Source organism: Diuraphis noxia, unplaced genomic scaffold (genome assembly GCF_037042655.1).
Source record: "Diuraphis noxia isolate RWA-SAM2 unplaced genomic scaffold, SU_Dnox_SAM2 contig0004, whole genome shotgun sequence".
NCBI lineage: Eukaryota > Metazoa > Arthropoda > Insecta > Hemiptera > Aphididae > Diuraphis > Diuraphis noxia.
The window spans coordinates 4,816,667-4,842,453 of NW_028301714.1; the positions used below are offsets into that span (position 1 = coordinate 4,816,667).

The following is a 25,787-nucleotide window of genomic DNA, read 5'->3' on the forward strand; positions in this document are numbered from 1 at the left end:
TTATGCGTGTATAATAAATCGTAAAATAAAAATGCTCATAACTCATTTAAAAACTGAATTATCGTAAAAATACTTCCAACAAAACACAGATAATGTTCTTACTACCAAGTTTCATGATAGGTCTATTGATCTCTATTCACTCTAATTCTTAAGCCAACGGAGTAAAACGTGAACTGCTGAGATTAAATTAGCCATGTTACGCGTTTTTAAAACCGAGACAACAATACGACCCTCTTAATATTTAAACTGACAACATTAGAGCTTGCCTGTTATTGCTAAAGAACTTGGACACTTGGTTTAGAACCATTAACTTTTCTATAAGTTTATAAAATGATGTAGGTTTTATTTACAAATTAATTTATTGGCTGTTAATATGCCCAGATTTCTTACAACCAATTAATTTTAGAGTATCAGCTTCTAGAAAAATGCATACCCTTTGTCCTTTCTAGTTCATCAGTAGGTACTCTAGCAACTTGATTGCAATTAATAGTCCGGAATTTCGATTTTTGAAACATGGTACACACCTAATATCAATTATTGTTTTGAATTTTCTTGCTAAATTAAAAAATATTATTATGAATATTTCTTAAACTACCTATTAAATTTTAATTTTTGTATATTACTAGATTTAAGTTTGTATGTCATTTACTATACTGTTTATAATTAATTAATTAATACAAAATACAAAATCGGAACTGCTAGATATACATTTTGATTTTCGGTATGTTATAATTCGAAATATAAATAATAATATATATTATGAAATAAAAATAGTAATCATAAAATAGTGCGATAGACATCGATAAAATAAATCCAACAACAATAACTCAATTTCTTTTTAGTATTCAATATTGAATTCAGAATTTGAAATTGTATAATTCGAACATAATATATAAACAGACTCTATTTTGATCAGGATTCAGGACCTTATGGTGACGTTAATATTTCTTGGCATAAATTATGTATTTGATTGTATTCCATGAATCAGAAATGATTGATTATCGTTGTGAGTTTGTTTCTTGTGATTCGATCATGTAAGTTGCAGGCGTTGTAGCTGGCTTACCCGCTTACTGTGAGGCACTGAGGCGTGACTGCGTGAATCTATGACTACAGAATAGAAAATAATTCATGACGCTAATACTAATTTATTTAAGTTTTTGAGCTTTAGCCGAGATACTACTAAGTTATAGCTTCAAATTTATACTTTTTACTACACAAATCGACGTCATCCAGAAGTTGGACGGATTTTTTAAAAATATCATCAAATTGGTTGCATGACTTAACGTATGCAATGGCGTGTAATTAAATACAATTTTGAGTAATCACGTGCTACATAGATGGTAACACTTTGTCACCAACGTATTAAATATTATACAGAACACGGCACGACTGTGTGAAACACTTATAACTTTGGTTCGATGTGGAAAGAAGAATTGAGAAATCCAGATTTACGATAAATCGGTCAATGAGTCTCACACTCCCACATCAAAATCGCGGTGGAGCCGTTTTGACCGTTGGTATAGACCACCCCGAGATGGCGATATCCCACCATCGCAGTAACCATATCAAAGAATTCTACAAAAAAACAGCGGCGACTGCGACACTAAAGTTGTACGGTTCATACTGTTTATAGAAAAGAATAGATGCCTAACAAAATTATACACTCCACAATTATTAACCACTTCGTCGACTACCTGATAGGCTGATAAAGTGATAAGGACATTATAAATGATAATCCGCTAATACGCTATTTCGCTTTGCACTGCACACTGCACAGTTAGTAGACGCTCCACGTTCGACATACTATTAAGTTCGAGCCTTCGAGGCTTCAGCAGTTCAGCTGCTGAAGTGCCGACTACCGAGTCCGAGTGTGGCCGTGTCGCGAGTCGCGACTCGCATGTGGCTTGTGCGCCCGCGTCGGAACCGCTGGTCGTGCGTGCGTGAGTGAGAACCGAGTGCGCCGGCGCGAGTGTGGTGTGCCTGTGTGCGTGTGCGCGGTACGTGTGTGATTGTGTGAGGTGCGCGCGCGGAGTGTCGTCCGTACTACGACTACTACGTGCACAGTGCTCACCGAAGACCGAGTGTTACATTATACTTATATCGGTTTGCCCACCGGTTATCGCGTATTACCCGCCGTGCGCCGACGGGTCGACTTTACGCGATTGCCGTCGTAACAACTAGCAACTTAAGTTTTGCCGGTCGCGGACGGGCCGCGCGTGTGACGTTAGAATGACCGGTTCGTCACCACTCACCACCACCGCATCCTCCGAAACGTCACCGTCCCGCCACCGTCCGCTGTCGTCGTATCCGCCGTTCTTTGCCGCCGTGGAGATGACGCGCACCGTAGCGTAAAAGCCGCCGCCTCGCCGGTCGCCCGACATCCGTCGTCGTTGTCGTCGTCGTCGTCGACGTAATATATTAATGGCATCGTTGCCGCAACCCAAGTTCGAACCCAAAGCCCCCGACAAAAGCTCGTCGGCGGCTGCGTGCGAAGTTCAAAAGAAAATCCAAGAGACCGCCGACTGTTCGAACGTGAGTAGTAATAACACACCAACAACACCTTTGGCGTACCATGTCACCGGTAGTACATAAATTATACGGTACATAATGGACAGTACACGGACCTGTGGTTGTCCACAATATTGCTAAGTCATCATTTGTGCCTCTTAATTCGTAATATTAATAACAATTGCACACAGCTGAAGGGCGCGCACCTCTTGAGATGTTTTTCACTTTCCCATCTATATACACCTAGTACCTCTATCCGAATTAAGCGATATCGTTAGGTATGTTATAATTGTAATTATTATTATTATTATTATTATTATTATTATTATTATTATTATTATTTTAATATAATATGTAATAATTGTTATCGTCTGTGTTCGCGTGTGCGGGTCAGTCTGCGTGAGTAGTGTGTTTGAGCGTTTTTATTCGTGTGAATTTTTTTTTCTTTCGCATTATTTCTTGACATTCAAAAATAGGTATCTACCCACAGGCCACAATAGGTACTTTCAGATTTTCAGAATTGAGAACTCCTACTTAACCTATTCCGGATTTTTGCGTCCGACGGGCGACGATCATGATAATGACGACGACGGCGGTGGCGATGATAATGATAATGATAAATGATAATAATAATAATAATAATAATAATATTAACGCATATTACTGCAAAGCCTCAACACCACCCGACTATTATAATATATATAGCTTTATGTTTATATATATATATACGAAATAATGAGTAATCAATTTTCTGTATCAAAAGCACTGCAGTGTGTGCGTCGGTGCGTTTATGCGTGTTAGTGCGCGAGTGTACAGTGGCGACTGTTGAGGTATGTCCATCGTGTGTTCTACTCTGGTACGTTTTTCCATTGCCTTTGATTTTTATTTTTTTATTAATTGCCCTTTAAATCGAAAGTTCTAGGTACCTTAGTACTCAGTAGTGCCTTTGTGTGGGCACACTTATTGGTTTTGTTACTCAACGCTAGTATACCTGTTTTAATAATATAAGGTATAGGTACCTACATGTTATATGGCCTGTTTAGTGCCCTTTTTTAAAAATCATAAGGTCATGCATTTCTTATCTATACATCTGTCCGTCCACGTATAATAATAATACCTTATAATACGATATTTGTGAATTGTACCTTTCTAATTTATTTGTTGTTTATGTGTATTATTTATTATATTTTATCTTTTTTTTTTTTTATAGAACAACAAGTCCAAATCATTATCACTGGATTTATCGAATTTGAACACTGCTAGTTTTAAGTCCTTATTAGAAGAAGTGGTCGCATATGATACGGCTAAACAGACTAAAAGCGAATTATATAACGTATGTATTATTACAGATATCAATTTTGATGACTTATTGTTTCAAAGTTCATTCCTATTTGTTTGTATACTTATCTTGGTCTTAAACTGGGGTTTTAATAATATGTTTAAAATAGAATATGTAATTTTTTGTTATGATGAAAAAACATAGTAAATTATTTAAATATTCTTTATTAACTACTTAGAAATAATCAGAAAAATACTATTTAGTTGATACCAATTAGTAAATTATAAATGTTTCCATTTAAAATTATGAAAGAGATATATATATTATATATACAAAAAACTACAAAAAATACCTAAAATAAGTAATTGGCTAAAAAAAAAATCTTCTTACCATTTAACATTTTATTTTATAATCCAATGAAATAAATTATTGCTTTTATAAAATAAAATATTTATATTAATATTTTTATTAGAAACTTCAAATTACATTTTCATAGTTTTTGAAGTTTTACATTTAAAAAGATAAGTTTATAGAGCATAGAGGTCACCCATGGCCGAGTGGGCCTGAACTAATGTTCTAGCGGGCACGGTCCCAGGTTTGATTCCGAGGTAGCCACATGTCATACTGTCATCTTGTATGTGGTGGCATCAAGACTCTGGAGCTAGCCTACCAGAAATTATCAACCCATCCCTTATGTAATTGGACTTATCTAGTTAACTAAGAACCTGTCTTTGACACCTTATCATGTGAAATGGGTACAGTCCTCATAAAGTAAAATGCAACTTAGAAGGTAATAATGAAGATGTAACACCATTGATTATTTAGATAAAGTTACACATAGTATTTATGGGTTGACTTATCCAAATGCATTCATTATATAAAATGGTCCATTATATTATATTGTTTAAAATTAAAAAATTGAAGTTCAATGATTAATAATGAAATTGAATTTTTGAGAAAAATCAAACCCATCATTTCAGGCTACCAATATATTATAAATTATAAAATAAGTTTAAATTATACAAAAATTAAATATGGACAGGTAATAATCTTTTACCGTTTCAAGGTATATACTAAATTTTTTAATTATTTTTAAAAAACACCAAAGTTTTATAGACATGATGCTTAAAGTTATCTTAGAGAACTAGCGGATTAAAATAACATTCTTGTTGACTAACATAACTTCTAAATTACAAGATTTAAAATTATTTAGAGAATTTATGACCCCAAATCAGACTCAATATTTCAAAATAAATAACAGGTGAGATTTTAATTTATCTTCAAATATACAAATATTATCTATACCAAATTAAATAGTTGATATAATAAATCCTTTAAAACATGCTAACATGTTGAAATCTAAACATTTGACTAAAAGTTTTTTAAAAATTCATTCCTTTTCCCAATTTGGATCAATCCTTATTCATCTAGATTTCTTAAGTTTTCTCCTTCAATTTCTGTTTCTATTCTGTTTTCATTCAGTAAAAATAAAGATTTTCTATGTTTTCTTCGTTCTCGTTCAATAAATTATTTTGTATTGAATATTATTCCTATAAATTGTTATAATACTAATCAATTAAATTATAGATACATGGAAAATACAGAAATAATAATTTGTGTATTATTTGGTAATTGTTTTAAAATATCATCTCATCATCATCCACCAGGTTCATTCTTTGAGGCCTTGTATTATTCTTTATAATAGTTCAGTCACTTGATCATCATCAAATTATTTTGCCATGATACAAGTTAAAATTAAAGCTAAATTAAAAAAAAAAAAATGTATAATATAAATAATATTATCGCCCTAAAATAATTAATAAATAGCTTTTAAAATGATTTACAAAGTGACTACCGTAGTCATATTAAACAACTAGATAGCCGACTGTGAATTACATTCCCATAAGAACGTTGAAGTCGGGCCGCCATATGCCAACTGGGCAATGTTTACATAAAAACTCAATAGATAAGATACCTATATTGATAAGTGATAGTAAATAATAATTCAATTAATGAAAAAACGAATTTCTTTTCATATTCTATAGTCAAAATGTCAACAACAAATTAAATTACATAAAGTAGTAATAAGTACATAATATACTACAGTACAAATATTTATATTCATTTTGTTATCATTAATAAATAATCTTATAAACCATTCGATTTTGTAAACATTGCCCTGTTGGCATATGGCGGCAGGCTGACTTCAATATTATCACAGAACAATATGGAATAGACACTCGAACAGCTGATCGGGTTACTGTATCGCTACAGTTGAAGTATTGGAAATTGTACCGTATCCGTAACCTGATAGAATGTTAGCAACGTGTATCCCTCTTAGTTACGTAATTATAAAAACGGAAACAACCAAACAACGCATTACAAAACACTTTATCAGTTCTGTCTCTTTTTGTGTGATAATAATGATATGATTTATTTAAGTGATAATGCATGCCACTCCCTCCTAAAGGCCGTGTTCAAGGCCACAGTCACCAGATTTTGCCCTTATACACAGTGTCTGTACCCTGATATTATCCCGTAGTCGGCTATCTAGTTGTTTTATATGTCTATGGTGACTACTTAAAATAGTTGAAAAAATAACAACTCTAATCAGCTAAAATAAGCTAAATGAAAGGGTTCCCTGGGTACTTCAATAGCATTCAATAGTGTTGGCTTATATCGTTAATTATCGCACACCTCGTGGCTGTTTGCATAGATCAGTGGTTCCCAAATTTTTTTGCCTCGCGTTTACTTTTTTTGAAATATAGTGTATTCATGGTGCCTCTCCCTAAAAAGAAATAAAAATCAGAAAAAAATATGATAGGTATTATGAAAATATTTATTTAATTACAACTATACTTAAGTCATAAGACATTGGTTATATTAAGATTTAGGTCACGGTTATCTACTCAGGTTGGAGCTTGCGGATATGCTGCACGTGTAGCTGCCGTGTCGAAGTAACGACCAGAAGTACTAACAGCGCTAGGTGTTACTGGCCCGACATTAACACGTCTCATATAGGATATTAAATGGTTTTTTGTTTCTATCTTCTAAATAACATAATTTAGCAATAATTACATTGTCAATAAATAATTAACCTTGATTGTAATATTTACTATTATAATATATTTTGTATTATATATAATGTATAATAAACTATATATTTATATTTTATTTTTTATTCATACATACAATTTCCAGATATAACATTTAATAGTTTTGTTTTTTAACTTTTCCTTCACAAAACTGTATATATAATAATATTATTTGTTAATCGGAATGTAATTAGGGAAAGGGGTCATTATGATTACTTTTGAGTCTTTAATATTGCTTAAAAAATTTTTACCATTTTTAAGTTTTTTAATCTAACCTAACCTTTTTTAATTTTTAAGCATTTATGTATAGGTTTAATAATTTTAACATTTAACCGTTATTAAAAAATGTGTAGCTCGCGACTGTATAACGCCGATAAATGTCCGTATATTGGTGATAAAAACCATAGACCTATTAATAGGTCTATGATAAAAACAATATGATTTGGTCACCCGATAGAAAACAATGTGACCAACAATTTTAGTTATGTACTAATTATTGCTAAATTATGTTATTTAGAAGATAGAAACAAAAAACCATCTAATATCCTATATGAGACGTGTTAATTTCGGGCCAGTAACACCTAGCGCTGTTAGTACCTCTGTTCTCCACTTCGACACGTAATAAGGTCGCGAGCTCCAACCTGTGTTGATAGCCGTGATTTAGGTATTTATTGATTTGTACATTTTGAATTAATGGGATCATAGAACAGTAAAGTTGTATACAAGCGACACTGCTTGGTGGTTTAGTGTTGAAGTTGTAAATGATTACTTGGTAGTTTAGGAGTGTTGTTACGAACGATTTTTTTTTACAATAAACGGTTTGTTTGTTTACGTTTTAATCCTATCGTATCCTAACGTTATAACCTAACCTTTACTGCTTGCAACTATCTAACAACAAGTATGAAGTAACAACTGTTAACTTGTAACTTAGTTCAACAATTATTTTAATTTTAATTATTATTAGTAATTATAATATAATTTATTATCATTTCTGTTATATAATAATGGTATCAGGTATCAACTTTCAATTATTGAAATATATGATATGAGCCGTCAGCTGATTCTTATAAATAACAAAATGGCAGTGCCCACGAGTTTGTGCCATGTCCCCGCTTTTTTTATATAGCATTAGGAATTGTGAGAGTGTCATACTGCGACGCATAATTTGGAAACTGCTGCCATAGTTCCATAGATAATACTAAAACCTAGATTGTATTGTTATCTATGAGCTGTCGCCATGGCATGCGTATTGGGGACCACTGAAAGAAAACGGCCGCTAGGTTCGTGACGGTCAGTGGTCCCTTTTTACGTCGCGCGTCGTGGACTAAACATAGACATATAAAACAACTAGATAGCCGACTACGGGATAATATTGAAGTCAGCCGTCATATGCCAACAGGGCAATGTCATAGACATATAAAACAAATAGATAGCCAACTACGGGATAATATTGAAGTCAACTGCCGTATGCCAACAGGACAATGTTTACAAAATCGCATGGTTTATAAGAATATTTATTAATGATAACAAAATTAATATAAATATTTGTACTGTAGTATATTATGTACTTATTACTACTTTATGTAATTTAATTTTTTGTTGACATTTTGACTATAGAATATGAAAAGAAATTCGTTTTTTCATTATTTGAATTATTATTTACTATCATTTATCAATATAGGTATCTTATTTATAGAGTTATATATAAACATTGCCCTGTTGGCATATGGCGGGGCCCGACTTCAACGTTCTTATGGGAATGTAATTCATAGTCGGCTGTCTAGTTGTTTTATATGTCTATGGGACTAAAACGCTTTATTCTAACACTAAATCAGACCTTAAATACTTGCAAAAGTAGATAAGGGTGGCCTCGAAGGCTTAAACACGGTCGCGGGCGGGCAAGTATACATTAAAAATTCAATATTTTACATCAATATCATAAGATATAATTCATAATATCTTTTAAACAATACTAAATCTAAGAATACCATACATGAAACACTTTGACTAAATAAAACGGCAATTTTTCGTGGTCAATGGATTGTATTCTTTTTATAATTTTGTAACAAAGGGGATTATACGTTGCTAACATTTTATCGGATTACGGATTCGGTTTCAACTTAAAAAAGTACAAAACTGCAACCCTATTGATACAGTTGTACGATCTGCATTACTCGGCAATATGTGCCATCATTAAGAACTTATTTTTACCTATAATCGGTTCATTGAGAAACTGCCACTTGGAGCGCTATTGGTTATTTTTTCCAATTGTTTCATGGCTGCTTTATCAGTGACAGGGAATCCGAATTGTTACAATTTCGTTATCATTATAATTTTTCACAGATTTTACTATCACTTCATTCTCAAAGTAATATATTTCTTTCCCTTACCTTATTCTTACCCAAGTTGTATTCTAAGTAGTGTATTTTTTTTAAATTTCCAAGTTTATTATACTATAGTGACAGTAAAGTATCGGATTACTTTATCTTATTTTAAATATTCAGCAGGTAAAATGAACTCGGTACATCAAATATTTGTGTTTGAACGAATGATTGTCAAAAATGAATTTTTACTTTTTGTTAAAAAACTTGTTTGTATAATTAAATGTATGGTATTTTGAAAACTTACACTACTACATGAGTTTAAAATTTTAAATGTTTTGTTCATCCCTTTTCTTGATGTACTACCCTGGAATACTGTTTTAATCGTATTTTATTTTTATTTTTTTTCATGGTTTTCGTTAATTACGTTATGGAGGCCTATGGGTGTCACTCTCGGGATATATGAATTTTTCTATGTATTATGAAGGTTATAGTTTATTAATAATTAACTGGAATATCATAATTTTTGATAATTATAGAATATTAATAAACTTGGAATTTTAAACAACATAATATAATATATATATGTATTATAATTATATCATATATATATTATTTTTAGAATAGTGATTGTAAAATCTGTGATAAGTGATAATGATAACAGAGTCTGTCATCTTGCAGCCATTCGGTATCCCTGTCCCTAGACGCATGTCCGATGAGCAAATATAGTTTATCTTTAATCGTGGTTTCGGGACGGAAGGAAAGCATATAGCACTACTTAAACTCTATAATAGTATTTAATTATTTTAATTTATGTACCTTCTATAAGTTCTACCTCAGAAAAATCATTAAATTATTCATCATAACAATGATAACATTGAGGGGGGGGAGAAATAATACAATATTTAGGTATTAAAGTTGTAATAGTAGGTTAACAATGATATATAATTAATTTATCACTATTGATTTTACCATGTGTGTTTTTTTTTATTAATTTTTTTTTTTTTGTGTCTGTCATCACGTTTTATGGCAGTAAAAGTGCTTCAATTGTCGACATCAGTACCTCGTTAGATCTGAAAGTGAATTTAGTTGGTACTTTGGGGGGTCAATAGTAAAAAATACTCAATATTTTTCTAAATAATCGGGATAAACAAACTAAAGATTAAGGGAAATGGGAAATTTTACGCACAATCAGTTTTCGACCAAATCAATTTTGGTTTTTGATGTAATTTTAAAACAGATGACCAATGACCATAGTTACATGAAATTTTCACCGAATGTTTATATAAGTATATTCTATCCACCATGCACTTTTCTTTTGAATAATATTAAAAATAATTAGGCACACTTTTTTTTTATAAGCATTTAAAGATCAATTTTTGACTAATACGTAAAAATTACGGCAATTAAATTATAAAATTATCTTAGATAGAAATTCATAAAAGTTTTTCTTTTTAAATCTAAGATTTGAAAATTTTTTAATAATCTATAATATATCTTATATAGATAAACCGTCTCAGCTCAGAATCGTTTTTCGTATACAATGATATAATATCATTGGATTCTAATTTAATTACATCCATTACAAGTAACCCACTTGTAACCTACTACATAGCAGAGCGACATCCATGACTTACCCGTTTTTTTATAATCATGGTTCTAATTAAATTATTATGTACCTATTGTACCTATAGTGCTGGTGTTCCTGACACACAACAGCTGATCGTCTTAGCACTTTTCAGTTTCATTTTTTTTTTTTACATTATGATCGGCCTCGTTCCATAACCAGTGTATTATATGAATTCTTAATCGTGGTTTAACATGAGCTCCTAACACGATTTAAGATTGCAATATTGCCTAACGATCCGTAATAGAATTGTTATCACACTATCAATTCGTTAAAATTGTATTAAATGAAACATTTATTAATAATTATTGTTTATTTTGTTATTTACTTATAGTATTTTCTAATGTACCTACATTATATTAGATGAATAAATGACACGTTAATAAAATCATAGAACAGTATTTTATTTTTATTTTTTAACATTATTTTAATTTTAAATTATAATATAATTTATTATCATTTCTGTGATATCATAATGGTATCAATTATTGAAATATATGATATGAGCCATCAGCTGATTCTCAAAAATAACAAAATGTCAGTGCTCAGGAGTTCAAGGACATGTCCCCACTTTTTTTCAAATAACATTAGGAATTGTGAGAGTGTCATACCCCTGATAAAATAGCCCTTTAGAAGCGCTAGTGCTGGCTTGGCATCGGGATTGATACCTTATGTGTCGTCTTATCCACATAGTTATATACTATATAACTATATAGATAAGGAACTCATATTTTATTAATATTGTTATCAGCGAAGCTCGCCCGGAGACAAGCGTCAATTTGTCAGTTGGCTAAACATTGGTTGGCATACACAAAATGTTTAAGGAATAAATGAAATTATTTATTTTCTTAAAGGTTAGCTGATTTTTGAGTTCTCAACAGGATTATAGTATGGTTACCCGACGAGCCATTAGAATAATGTTATAACACTACATACTATTTGAATCCAAAAGTCTGGCGATCTGGTGAAGTATAGGTAGTAAATTAAAATTAGTTAGAATATTAGTTATTCAAATATTAATTTATAATTATTGTTTATTTTTTTATTTGCTTACAATATTTATTAAACAGTAAATAGACAATAAAATGAATAAATGAAATAGTCCACTAGAAGCGCTAGTACCAGCATTCGGATCTTAGATCATATACGTATATATGATCTAAGATTCGGATATTATTTACTCAATGATTCGGATTGATACCCTATGTCACAAACTAAGATACACAGGACTGGACAAGAGATAATTATTATGGTTACGAAATGTTATAGAATAGGGGTATTTTCCTATTAACATTACTAGCGCCGTCTTAGTGGATTTTTATGGAACTAGATATTTGCTAAAAATGTTCAGTAGTAAAAGTGTTCACTAATACAGCGCAAGTAATGTTCAAAGGAAAATACCCCCTGCACATCGCCTGTTCTATAACATTTCGTGGTCAACTTCTCCACAACCCTCCAACCTTGTCGTATCCAGTCTTACATAATGGTCTTGCAGTTCATGCCCTATGTCGTCTTATCATAGCTCGTTGGGTAACCATACTGTTTTAAGCGGGAGCACATACAAATGAGGAAAATATTAATATGGAAGATGGAATCGTACCTTTCAGGAAAATAATTATTCGGACTAGATTTCTTGTGAAGAAATATATTTAAAAAAAGTTGTATTATAAAGGAATGATACTTTCAAGGATCCTAAAATATTATTCCTTTATTATTTCAATTTCATTTCCTGATATACTATTTCATGAAATTATAATTATAGATTATTTTCGTAGGTATTTCATTTTACCCCATTTATATTGCTTTCCTTTAATGCTACAGAAAAATATAGAACAGACACTCGATTAGCTAATCGCGTTTCTATATCCCTATAGTACGTAGTATTAAGTACCGTATCTGTAATCTTATAGAATGTTATCGATGTGAATCCTTCTTTGTTACGAAATTATTAAAACAGAAACAACGCAATGGCCAATGAGAATTGTATAATAATATATTGTTCTCTGGTAATATAGATATGATTTATTTAAGTGTTGACGTATGCCACACCCACCTAGAGACCGTCTTCAAGGCCAAAGTCATCAGATTCTTTCAATACAGATACTGTGTTGATACCCAGTTTTAAGTCATGGTTTTTTTGTGAGTTTTTCTTCTGGTTATTCTGTATTCTGTGATCAATGCCGACACTGATAAGAATTAGCACATACAGTATGATAGGCTGCTGGACCACGGCCTGTAGGTTTAATGGAGTAATGGACTGGAAACGTCATAGTTAGCGGTGATCAGGGGACGAATACTAAAAGGTTTCGAGCATTGGACACTGATTGTTTTCAGCGCTAACGATGATTTTATTTAGTGTACAATTTTGTATCTTAGTTCATGTTTTATACAGATGGCAATGTAAGCTCTCGGTGCCCAGTACAACCCCCCGCACATACATACATTCGATTTCACTGATAAACTGCTTTTTTTGAGTTCATTATATCATAGTTATATTATCAAAAAATGTCTCGTGTTTTCTGAAGTCATTGGAAAATCTATAAAACTAATCTAATTGTTTGTAATTAATAAACAATTCAACTATTAGTATTTAATTAATATTTTAGTGTTAAAAGTATAGTATTTTGGTAAATGTATTTTCCAAAATCATGTTGTTTAAAATTATTGAAGAATAAACCAACTATTAACAATAAATAGAAAGACTCTTATCAAATGGATAATGATTGTATGATATTTTTGGAAAATGGCTGTCACGTTATTTTTTACTTCTTGAGTATCAATATTGTTGGGATTTTGGAAATATAAATTATAATATTGATCATATGCATGGATGAATAAGTTTAATGTTAATGGTTCTTTATATTAATCTTAATGCAGTTCTATCTCTCCCGGACTTCATCCACTGGCTTTTCTTCCACATCTTACAATTAAAATTTGAATTAACACCTCTATAAACCTTGTAAATTATGTTTTATTCATTTTAACTTCATTGAAAATTAAAGTAATAAAATGATGTAATATGATCCATTTTTTTTTAATTTTGTTACTATTTAACATAATTCACTAATTAATGCTACTTAAAATGATTTAAAATAAAGTAATTGTTTGACTATGTGCCAATTATTTTAATTTTAATACAATACTATCATAAACCACGATAAGTATACCTAACTACCTATTGTAAATATATATAATTTATTATAAAAGTAAATCAATTCTTTAAATTGATAAATAATAATTAAATTTTGACTTTTATTATCGGAAATTAAATTTGGTGTTTGATATTTAGTGAAATTAAAATTGCTAAATATTTATAAGATATTAGAGATAATTCTAAATACAATTTACTTATAAATTAAAAAATAAAAGCTTTATTCTTAATGTTTTATCTACTTTTAATTTTCATTTATAATAATATTACATCACCTTGGTGTAACTACAAAACCATTTTTAAATTGGATTAATTATTGCATAGTTTATGTTACAGAATCTGCTGGAAGATGTGACTCAAAATGGAGAAGATGATGTAAAACGACCATTGCACAATCAACGTTTAGTTGACAGTCAGACTGATCTTGATAAGTTATCATCTAAAGACCAACACATCAAGGAAAATTCTTCTCTAGAAGCTTTTGATTTGGCACCAGACTTCAAAAAGAGGCTCTCTGGTGTCACTACCAAAGTCAGCGCCCGTCAACTAGAGGGAGGTTCATTGCCAAGTCATGTTAATCATGCACAAGCTATATCTGTATTGATAAATAAAAAAAATACCCAAAACACTCGTAAGAAAATCGCGGAATCATCAAAAATGGCTAAAAGTGTGGATAAAGTGGTTGATCTTGGAGACTTTGGGTATGAAGAAATTCAGGTAAAAGATATGTCAAATTATACTAGTCATGCAAGTTTGGAAATCTGTCCTGGTAGAGATGAAACTAAAATAGATGATCGATTTACTACACCATTATTGTGCAAGGTAAATATATATTAACTCTAAAAAAATTTCTTGAATCATCTATTAGCTGTGTTGTAATTAATCCTATTAGCTGTGCTGTTGATTTATTTCTTATTTAATATTAAAGAAAAAGTCAAGATTGATCTCTAGTCACTAGGTACCAATATATATGTATATAGTCTGTTCTTTAATACTATCTAATCGTAATTTTGTATTGCTCAATAACGTGCACAATGTTTTCTAGTTTACATTGTAATATGTTATTAAATAACCATATATAGGTCCTATTAAATCAGGGATAAAAGGAGCATTTGCCCAGGAAGCAAAATATTTAAACCAGCTACCTGAAAAATAAAATGTTACTATGGTTTTTTATAAATAATTTTTTTAATTCAATACCTAAGAAATATTTTAAAAATAATTTATAAGTATATTCAATATTAATTTGTGTTTTTCATCAAAAAATTTTATAATCTTTTTATAATTTTTATTTGTAAATATTGTTTATAGGGGTGTATTTATGGTGTATTTATTAACCTTAACCAGGCTCTGATAGTATAGGAACATAAGGTTTAGAATTATCAACTATTTAATAAGAAGACAAGAGAAATATAGTTATGTATACATTGCTAATTAGACTAAAGCTATCAGACTAGTGTTTCTTATCTCAGCCAAAATTATTTTGAGAACTATAAACATAATATTTTGTTGAAATAAAGTATAAAAAATGAAATGGGAATGAAAGGCTTACAGTTTATTAACTGCAGTGAATGTTTGTTTCAGTTAATCAAAATTCTTGCAGTAAAATTTCAAAATATAGTTTGTCCACCTATTTTTAACTAATTAATTAAAGTAAATTATTTCTACAATTTTTTTGTTTTTACAATGGTTGTCTATTTAAAATTGTTATGAATACAAAACCTAACAATAATACATTCTTTAGTATTTCTGAATTATTTGTAACATTTATTGTTTTATTGTTCTGTTTTATTAATTAATTTTTTTAAATTCATAGAATTTCATAAATTTAACATATTATTTTATATTTAAATGTATTCAAATTTATATTGTAAAAAAAATAAAAGCTAGTTACTAATTTTATCTATAAATTATAAAAACTTAACATTTGTGAACTTTTTAAATACTTTTTGATGCATATATAAAGTAGGTACTACAAATTTTTATCATGACAAATACAAGAGTAATGATTTTATTATTACTCTACTAAAATTAATGGATAGAACAATTTATCTTTATTATAGTGCACCGCAATTCGTTACATACCACAATCTGCTTGATAGTCCAATTTTAATAATCTAAATAAATGTATAAAACCCACATAAAATTCCAGTTGGTTATTCCAAGTTATTTTTTATAATCTAAATTGTCATAATAGTTTATATAGAAACAACTTACAACTATGGTATTGGTATAGTACTATTTTATCAATGTCGTAATTTATAACTTCTATAACATTTGTATTTTAAAAATTAATTTTTAATGGAAAATTTTTTGGCGGTATCTACTACTTTTATACTACTAATACACTGAAACACAATGTTTGTGAACAGATAATTATATATTATATATATAAATCAGTGCATACTTATCATTTATTGAAAATAAATAAATATTTTTTTTAGTTTTTTTTTTTGGTTTATACTTTATGCATTTATAATTTATGTTTAATTTTAATTAGCAAAGTATATGGAAATGCTCTCACAGTATTAATTATAGTAATATAATAAATTGAAAAAAACTAAACACCTGACTGTATCAAATGATATAATTTGATGACCATAGAAAAAATAATTAGATCACATTCTAGGAACACTCAATATTAATTTTGTAAACAATGTAAAAATGTGTTTATTAAATTTTAGTTTGTTTTAATAAATTGCATTTAATTTGAACACCTTTTCATGTAATGAAAAAGTTTCACACATACATTATACCATTGATTATAAATACTAGTATTTATAATCAATATCAATAATTATACATTTATAAAAAACTATTAGATTATGTTTGGTAAAAAAAAATCAAATTTGAATATTTTCATTAAACATGTGAAACACTAGTAACTAATTGCAAAATATATTTATGAGATATTGATATGTAGATATTTATGTATTAACAAATTGAACATCTGTTTTATTTTTTATAATCCAGAACTTAACATTTAAAAATGTGTTATTGTAGTAAACTAAGTTAGGCTTAGAATATTTTATTACTGGATTCATATTTCTAATAATCAGAAATCATTGTTCTATTTTTAAATTAGTTAAGAAAAACAAGACAATTATCCGATACCTTATTTTTTATAAAATCTTATTGGTGTGAAGTGGCTTAAATACTGTTTTCAAGTTATTCTAATTAACTATCCTATGACTAACATATCTACAAACTTAATTTTGATTTGATTTTTCATTGTATTTTATATTTCAATTTTTCCATTATTAATAAATATTCTTTTAAATGAAAAACATAAAAAATAATTTATTTTTAATATGAATTATTACAGACTAAAAATATGCTACATTTTTTAGCTGAAAAGTAGCTTTTGTATATTTAGATTTTTAAAACTTAATTTATAATTTCTATAGATACTAATGTATTAAACAATTTTGTATTCACATATTTTTTCTAAAATATTTATTAGTAATTTTTATTGTAATTATAATTATTTGTTTTTTTACAGCAATCAAGTCAAAATTATGAAGATCATGATTCCTACATGGAAATAGATGCATCACCATACACTAAAGATTCTAAAGACGGAATGACTAAAGGTAATAATATATATTTTTAATTTTTTGAAGGATAAAATATTTTATACCTACAAATGTATTTTGCTTTAAAAAGTACAAACTGGAAATTATTATAGTTCTTGCATTTATGCTTAAGTAGCTTTTTAAAAGTTTTAATAGATTTTCCACGGCAATAAAAAAAATACACATTCTCTATTCATTACCTATGTAATTAATTGTGCTTTTCTTTTGTGGTCTGTGACTAGAATAATAATACACACTTGTAATTGGTTTTTTAATATATTAGTTTAATATTTATTATCGAGTAGTCCATATATTATAAAGAAACTTTAATCTCTTATACCTATTTAATAAAATATTTATTTTATATTGTTATTTTTCTCAATTTTTTTGTCTACACAAAATATATGTACAATGCTTCTTATAATTTGTATTGTGTATTAATTTTATTCATATAAAACGCATGAAGTATGTATTTAAAATTAATTATTTAGACTTGTTTTCATCTGATTGGGTAAGTGATTATTGATTCAATTAATTACTTGCTTTGTTCTTGCAGCTTGATAATATTGACAAGCTTCGTTTATTTTATTTTTCAAAGTAAATTTTGAACATTGAAATTAAATAATAATCAATGATTAATTGAATAATGAATCTGATTTTAAAGTATTACTTCAGCAGTATTATTACACAATAGTATATTTTAACATTGAAATCTAGAATATCTACTTAAATAAAAACTTAAAATATTTGTTCAGTTTTTTTTTTTTTAATTTTTAGGCTTGCTATTATTTATTATTACATTTTTGATTAACTTTGATTGCTTAAATCTGAAGAAACCTTTTATAATATTAACAAATTATTTTAATTTTACTTGTATATCCAGCTATTAAAACCTATAAATAATATTATATTTTAGAAACTTAACAGAACTTAACTTTAACCTTTTATTTAAATACTAAACATTATATTAATTTAACTTCAAAGGCAGAGGCACAATTAATTATAGTTAAATTAATCTACAACTAATTAATCATATATGAATATGAGTGGTTAACACTTATAAAAAAATATTGCTAACGATTGATTCCATTTTAAGAAATAAATTGTTTGATATTTTATTGGAGTGTGTGGTGTTTTTCTTTGTTTAATTATCCAACTTTTTTCAAAATGCAGAATATTTCTTGTTTTGTTTTTGTTTTTCATTTTTAATTGGCATGCTTTTTATATTCTATTTGGAAGTACTGCCACGGACTTCAGGTGAGGGCGATCAAGACGTGAAAAATGGTTTACATCAGCCAGCTACAGTGGTAACGGATTTTAATAAAGATGCACAAACGATAGACCATCATTTGTTACACTTATTTGGAGGCCAAATTAATTGCTATCAAAATCCTTATAACGGATTTTCACAACCAATGAGTTTGCATTTTTTAACACCAAATGGTAACTTGTTATTTACTATAATTACATTCATTCTAAGTATATTAATATTGCTAAACTCATTTATTTTTCTGTAAAATTTGTTGTAGGTAGTTGATAGGCATATTTTCAAAATGTTAATTAGAATCAAGCTTATATTTTTAGTACTCAAAATTAAAAACACCATCATATGTTTAAATCAGTAATGAAATTAAATAGATAAAACTTAACACATTAAATTTCAATATTTATTATTGTTCAACCATTTTAATTTTGAAAGTATATTTTATGGAATCTTTCTATTTTGTTTGATTGAGATTTTAGAATTATAGGTGTTTTAAATTTTAATAGATATTTGTTGGATTTAATCAGTATTAAAATGAAAATCAGATTTTATATTTAATAATCTATTTTTTAATTGGATGATTAAGGTAAATTAAACCAAATAAAATCACACAACCTTTACTCTTCAGCTAGGACACTGTCCAGCAATCATTCTCTAAGATACTCAAATTTCATTTACTCCAACAGTAAAATATCTTGACTTAATCTTAGACTGTAGACTCACCTGGACCCAACATACGCGTATAAAAAGACTTCAACTTAACCTGCGACTTTGTATGCTTAAAATTTTACTAGTTAATAACAAACTCACAAATGATATATCCGTATATGTAATATATGTACATATATTATATTATCAATGATTATAATATCTTATATCAGTAGTATCATTGAATAGTTTCTTATGACATTTTTAACTGAAACAAGAAAACTATAAAACCTCTTACAGACTATAGCGGTAGCAGTAAAAAGCAGTTGTACACAATTTTCACATCTGCATGTGTTGTTTCCGTCTTATAAGTGCGTAACATAGCAAATTTTACTCTCAGCAGTTCCAATTGAACTCTGTTGGTTTAAAATTTAGAGTGAATTGACCTCTCATAAAAATTAAAGGTAACATTATTATCTATATTATAACTTAGTCTTTTTATTATATTTTAATTTTAAAGTGAGAAATTAGTATTTTAAGATATAAAAGATTTACAATTTTAAAAATACTTATAACACACATTAAAATAAAAATATAAAGCAAACGTGATAACCTGGATAATATGTTAATTTTAATTTTTTAAAAGAGGTCAATTCACTCAAATTTTAAACTAACAGAGCTAAATTAGAACTGCTGAGCGTAAAATTTGCTTTGTTACGCTCTTATAAGATGGAAACAACACATGCTGGTGTGGTGTCCTCTTAACATAGTAACATTGTCATGATAATACAATTTTACCTCAAACTCTATCCTTAACTTAACTTAGTATTTTTTTAAATATTTAATTCAGTTTTTGGAATACAAAACTAGACTACTAATTCCTGAGCAATCAATTTCTCCGACTTACAATTTAAGACTGAGAGGAACAATGAATGTATTGATTTTAAAATGAACTGAATTTTTAATTTTTTTTTTTGTGTGTACACAATAAATAATCAAAATTATGTTTCAATTTTAAATGTCAGTAAAAATCAAAAAAAAAAAAAGTTAAAGAAAAACTTAGATTTTTAAACATAACCAGTCTTAACTTTTATTAGTTTTTTTTAAAATTTGTTGTCAAGAAAATATTTTCTGCTTGGTTAAAATTTAATACAAGGATAAACATAAGCTGTTAGTAGCGGAAATCATAAAAAAAATTGAGAGTAATATCATAATAACTTTTACGAGCATCTGTAATTAGAATTTTGACAAAATTAGTTAAATACATGAAAATTTGCAAATTATTTTGACCAAATTCAAAAAAAAAAAAATAAAGCATGTTTTATATCTAAAATTTTAACATTTAGTACAATATTTCTCATAAGTTTTTCTACCTTTATAAAAAACAGTTTACCGAAAATTCAGTTTAATTTTTTTAATTGATGTAATACAATTTTCTTATTTTATTGTAATAACCTTAGGTACTTGAAATTTCAAATTTGTTTTGTTGTAATTTAAAAACAATATTTGTGGGCGCTTGAAAAGTTGAAACTCTTAAAGTATATATTCACTCTCAATGACTTCAAATGCAATTTTTTCCGAAAAAAGTATTTAATCTACTGTTTTACTAATGTTAAATAGTAACATAAATTATTTTAATACCAATAATGTCATAAAATATACCTTGAGCTTATAGTCCATCTTTGCACAGAATGGTTTTTTGTATACAATTATTTTATATTGAATTCTAATTTAACATGCCTATTACAGTGACCCCTGTAGATTAAATAGCTCTTTTAGTCAATTTTGGATTTGAAATATAAGTTAATACAATAAAATGACTTATTTATATTTATTTATTCATTCAAATATATAATTCTATAATTGTTCTTTTAAAAAAAAAAAATTAAACTTGTATGGTGTGTGCCATGCATGAGCTAATAAAATGGTAATTCAGAGAAATGGACGGTGAGCTAATTTCATATTCAACATATTAAATTGAAAAAAAAATTCAAAAAGTACTAAGTTACAGTGTACTGTTTTCTACGCACACAAATTTAAATACACTTTTACTTGAATTACTACAAAGTCACACAGCACATTTTATAATCGACTGACATCATTGACAGATTCTCACTTATAATAAACAGTATTTAGTGGATATTATTTATACATAGTATATTTTTACCTTAACTAAATTATTATTATATACACAATATAATAGTTATTGAACTATTAAACAAAAGCTATCATTTGGTCTATACAAATTGAAGTAAATAATTATAATTTATTAAATTGATTTAGTCAATCTTGTGGTTAATAATAAGTATTAAAAAATTACATTATTTTATTTATGGAAAGTATACATTATAGCTGACTTGATGTCAACACTGCCATGCACATAATATTTTTTGTAGGATTAACAAATCACTTATTCAATAATTAAAACTATTTAATTTTGGCTTTGATTTTAATTGCTTGAAGTGGTTTTTGTTGGTTTTTTCTATAAGATGCAAAAAATTCAAATTGGTTGTATTTTTATATGTAAATGGTCTTATGCTGTGGTGTATGGTAAGGATTATAATTAAATAATTTCAACTTATTTATAAGGTAGATGTAATAAATAATATTTTATTTACCTACTTAAAAAATGATATAATAATATGTGAATTTGTTTCTAATATGATACTTAGATTTCCTTTTAATTTAATACAAATAGGTAATATTTTTTTTAGCTCTTGCTTATTTTTATTAATATTTAATTTTAAAAAGATCAAATCTCATTAAATATTAAATATTTATTTTATTTTATTTTAAATAGTAATATACAATAAATTAATGCATAAAAATAATAAGTTTTTTTTCTATTTTTGACCTCATTAATTGTAGTGATGTGATATTTTAATAACTAATCATGAAGAATTGATTAAGTTTTAAATAGTTAGGAAAGATTTTTTAATTTTCTTTTGCTGCATATTTGCAATTTTTGTTTAATAGTGATAAGTATTGTTTTACAATGTTTCAGATAACCTAGGATTACAGACTACATATAATAATAATAGGGTATGTTTAATTTATTTTTAATTTCATACTTTTAATTTGATTTATATTTAAAAAAAGTATTATTGTTATACCATACGGGAAAACTGTATATAATTAAACTTGCTTACATTTATGAATATAATTAATTTTACAATAATTATTCTTAAGAGTACATAACAGTGGTATTTGCTGTCTCCGTCTTACCAGTGCGTAATATAGCAATTTTACGCTCAGCAGAACACTTGTAGCTCCTTTAGTTGAAAAATTACAGTGAATCGTCCTATTATAAAACTTGATGGTAAGAACATTATCTGTGTTTGTATGTTGGTTTTTTTTACAATAATTCAATTTTTTGGTGAGTTATGAGCATTTTTAATTTACTGTATGTTATATGCTCATAATTCACTTAAAAATTGAATTATCGAAAATAAACCAACGTATAAACACAGATAATAGATAATGTTCTTACCATCAAGTTTTATAATAGGACGATTCACTGTAATTTTTTAACTAAAGGAGCTACAAGTGTTCTGCTGAGCGTAAAATTGCTATATTACGCACTGGTAAGACGGAGACAACAAATACAACTGTTACATACTCTTAATAAAAATATAATTGCAAGAAATTATATTATATAATTATAAAGTTATGGTAATGACTAATAAGTAAGCCAATATTTCTATTAAATCTAATCCTTTTTGGTGTTTTATTTTTTTTAGAGAAATAATACTGAAGATACTAGTAATACTGCAATTAAAAGAAATAAGCAAAAGAAGGAATTAAAGAAGGTTTGTCTGATAACTAATTATATTTAAGCATTTTAATTTTGTTTGTTTGAAACATTTAATTTTTAGAGAGATGAAGTTGTTCGCTCTGAAGATATTCAAGGATATCGAGGGGATAAAAATATTGATGAAATCTTAAAGTTCATTGGAGATAAAAGTAGTGATGGCAAAAAAAGTAAAGGTAGTAAGACTAAAAATAAAATAAAAAGTCGAAATGGAAAAGGTTCTGATGATGATTGTGGTAGGCCAAAAAATGGTAAAATGAAAATGACCAAGTATAATAGTGTTGAAGAAGTATCTACCACAGTCTTTCAACATATGGATAGTTCAGACGATGAGTCTAAATCAATTAAAATAAGTAAAAAAAGTAAAAAAAAAGTACCAAAACAAAATCAATCTTCTAAGAAGTTTGCATCTACTGAACAGAGACTTGATGTTTTATCATCAGAGTCACAAGATACAGATTCTGCTGATTTTTTGTTGGTTACCAATAAACAGAGAAGAAAAAAACAGAAATCACAAAATAAATTAAATACAACCACTAGTAACTTTCCTCCTCATGACTCATATTTATTGTCACAGTACACACAACCTAAAAGTGTAAAAAATAAAAAAAGAAGGAAATCCACATCTTCAATGCCTCATTCTGACAAATCTGAAGACAACTCTGATCTAGATTCTGTACACTCTCTGCCTGCCTCATCTACACCTTCTAAACAGCCATCATACAAAGACGCTCCTAAAACTGATTTGACTAAACCAGCCTGTGTAGTTACCACTTCTGAAGAGTCAATACCAACAGTTACTGTTGCACTTCCGCAACGAAATACTGACAGCATAGCGAGTAATATAAATTACAATAATGAATGTATCAATGGGGATGTGCATGTCACATATATTGTGCATGAACCCCAAAAAGCGGATATTGAGACCGCTAAAAAGACTGCCGTTTTAAACAAAGTTCCTGCAGCGGTCCCCCCACAGAGCGCCTCGCTGACTGTGCGTGTACCGTCAAAGAAAAAACAAAGCCCAATTATGTATAATAAGTATGAGGTGGATACAAGCCTGTCTTTTGGATTTGAAATTGACCAAAATTTACTGTGTGATAGTGCTAATGATTACTCACCTCCAGCACCAATTCCTATGCCTATAGAGTACAACTATAAAGAAGTGATATTGTTTATCAAACAAGGTAATTAAAAATTAAATTGCATTTTTAATCTATAATAATACATACTATAAAACATGATAAGCCACATTTTTAAAATATAAAATGTAAGAATTAATTATAAAACTGGAAAATATTTTATTTTTTTTAGCTTCTTGTATATTTATTATTACTATCATTATTGTTAAATCTTCAAATGAATAGTTTCAATTAACAGAAATCCTCATTTTTTGCTCAATTATTTTAGTTCTGAAATAAATATGATTTAATTGAAGTAATATAATTTAATAATACATAATGGTTTTTTTCCCCTAAGAGTTATGGTGTATTAATTTATTATTTGAAAACTAATAATTAATGAGAAATTAAATGTTATTTTTTTTCAATTTGTTTGAATATTCATGTTTTGGTATAATACGTAGTATACTAAACAACAGTACCTATACTGTACATGAACTGTTTTAATATGATATAATATTAAGTTAATTTTTTTTTTTCTAGCTTGGCAAGATGTTGAAAAAGAGAAAATCAATGGTAGATCCAACATTTTGGAATACAAACGAGATAACAGTGGTGTTCTAGGAGAAATATGAAATTTTTGCCAAATAATGTTATGAATAAACATAATTTGTGTTCGACAACTAATCATATTTTGTAATAAATGATGAAAAAAAAAATAGAAAAAAATTCTACAGAATTCGTTAATATTCTTCGATACATTTTTATATACCATAGTAATTATTTATGTATGTAATTTGTATGTATATATATATATACATATTAAGAAACAGTGTTAAAAATTACTCTTCTTGAAAAAAAAAACAAAAAACATTAATTTAAAATGATGACCTGTGTCACTTAAAATATTTCTTTTTCAGCAAATATTGTGTATATGATTGTTAATTTAAAAAGGTCATTACATTTTTTCTTTTGTTAAGTTTGTACGTTCAAGTTTGTTTCGCTTATTTAAAATTGATAATTATATTTTGAAGGCAACTAAAAGGCCACAAAGTTAAATTTGTGAGTTATTCAAGTTGTTGGTGGTTAACACGTCAATATTAACATTTTTTTTTTTTTTTTTTGATGTACTTACAACACTTATTTGTTTCAAAACTTAAAAATTGTATTTGTTTACCTTACGAATAATTTTGTACATCATGTGTTAGGTTTTTGTTTCAGTTATATTTATGTGTAACTCATCTGTAATAAACTGATTTGATAACAGATAATTTCAGGAAATTATATAACCTAATTGTTTTTATTACATTATAATATACTCCAAGTGAATAGTGACAAAATATTAATACAATATTTATTTTTGTAATAATTTGCTAGGGTGTTTATA

At 27.9% G+C, this 25,787-nt stretch overlaps 1 protein-coding gene and 1 long non-coding RNA gene across 6 annotated transcripts; one reads left to right on the forward strand and one right to left on the reverse strand.

The window, feature by feature from the left end:
* Positions 1–831: 831 nt before the first annotated feature.
* On the reverse strand, positions 832–1,939 carry LOC149055544 (uncharacterized). The gene is made up of 2 exons (XR_016191637.1): positions 1,205–1,939; positions 832–1,107 (listed from the first exon to the last, which is right to left on the reverse strand). It is a non-coding gene; the product is annotated as an uncharacterized LOC149055544 (long non-coding RNA).
* A 133-nt stretch (positions 1,940–2,072) lies between these two features.
* Positions 2,073–25,671, forward strand: LOC107165228 (uncharacterized). 5 transcript variants are annotated; one of them, XM_089227283.1, is made up of 9 exons: positions 2,073–2,532; positions 3,719–3,841; positions 14,306–14,803; positions 17,484–17,574; positions 18,796–18,999; positions 22,473–22,510; positions 23,209–23,277; positions 23,344–24,466; positions 24,944–25,671. In XM_089227283.1, the coding sequence occupies exons 1-9, from the start codon at positions 2,422–2,424 to the stop codon at positions 25,033–25,035; spliced, it is 2,349 nt and encodes a 782-aa protein (XP_089083409.1). In that variant the 5' UTR covers positions 2,073–2,421; the 3' UTR covers positions 25,036–25,671. The 5 variants fall into 5 exon arrangements, with proteins under 5 accessions (XP_089083409.1, XP_089083413.1, XP_089083410.1 ...); XM_089227284.1 differs by having other exon boundaries at positions 2,075–2,532; positions 14,318–14,803; XM_089227285.1 differs by lacking the exon at positions 2,073–2,532 and adding an exon at positions 3,206–3,364.
* Positions 25,672–25,787: the final 116 nt, after the last annotated feature.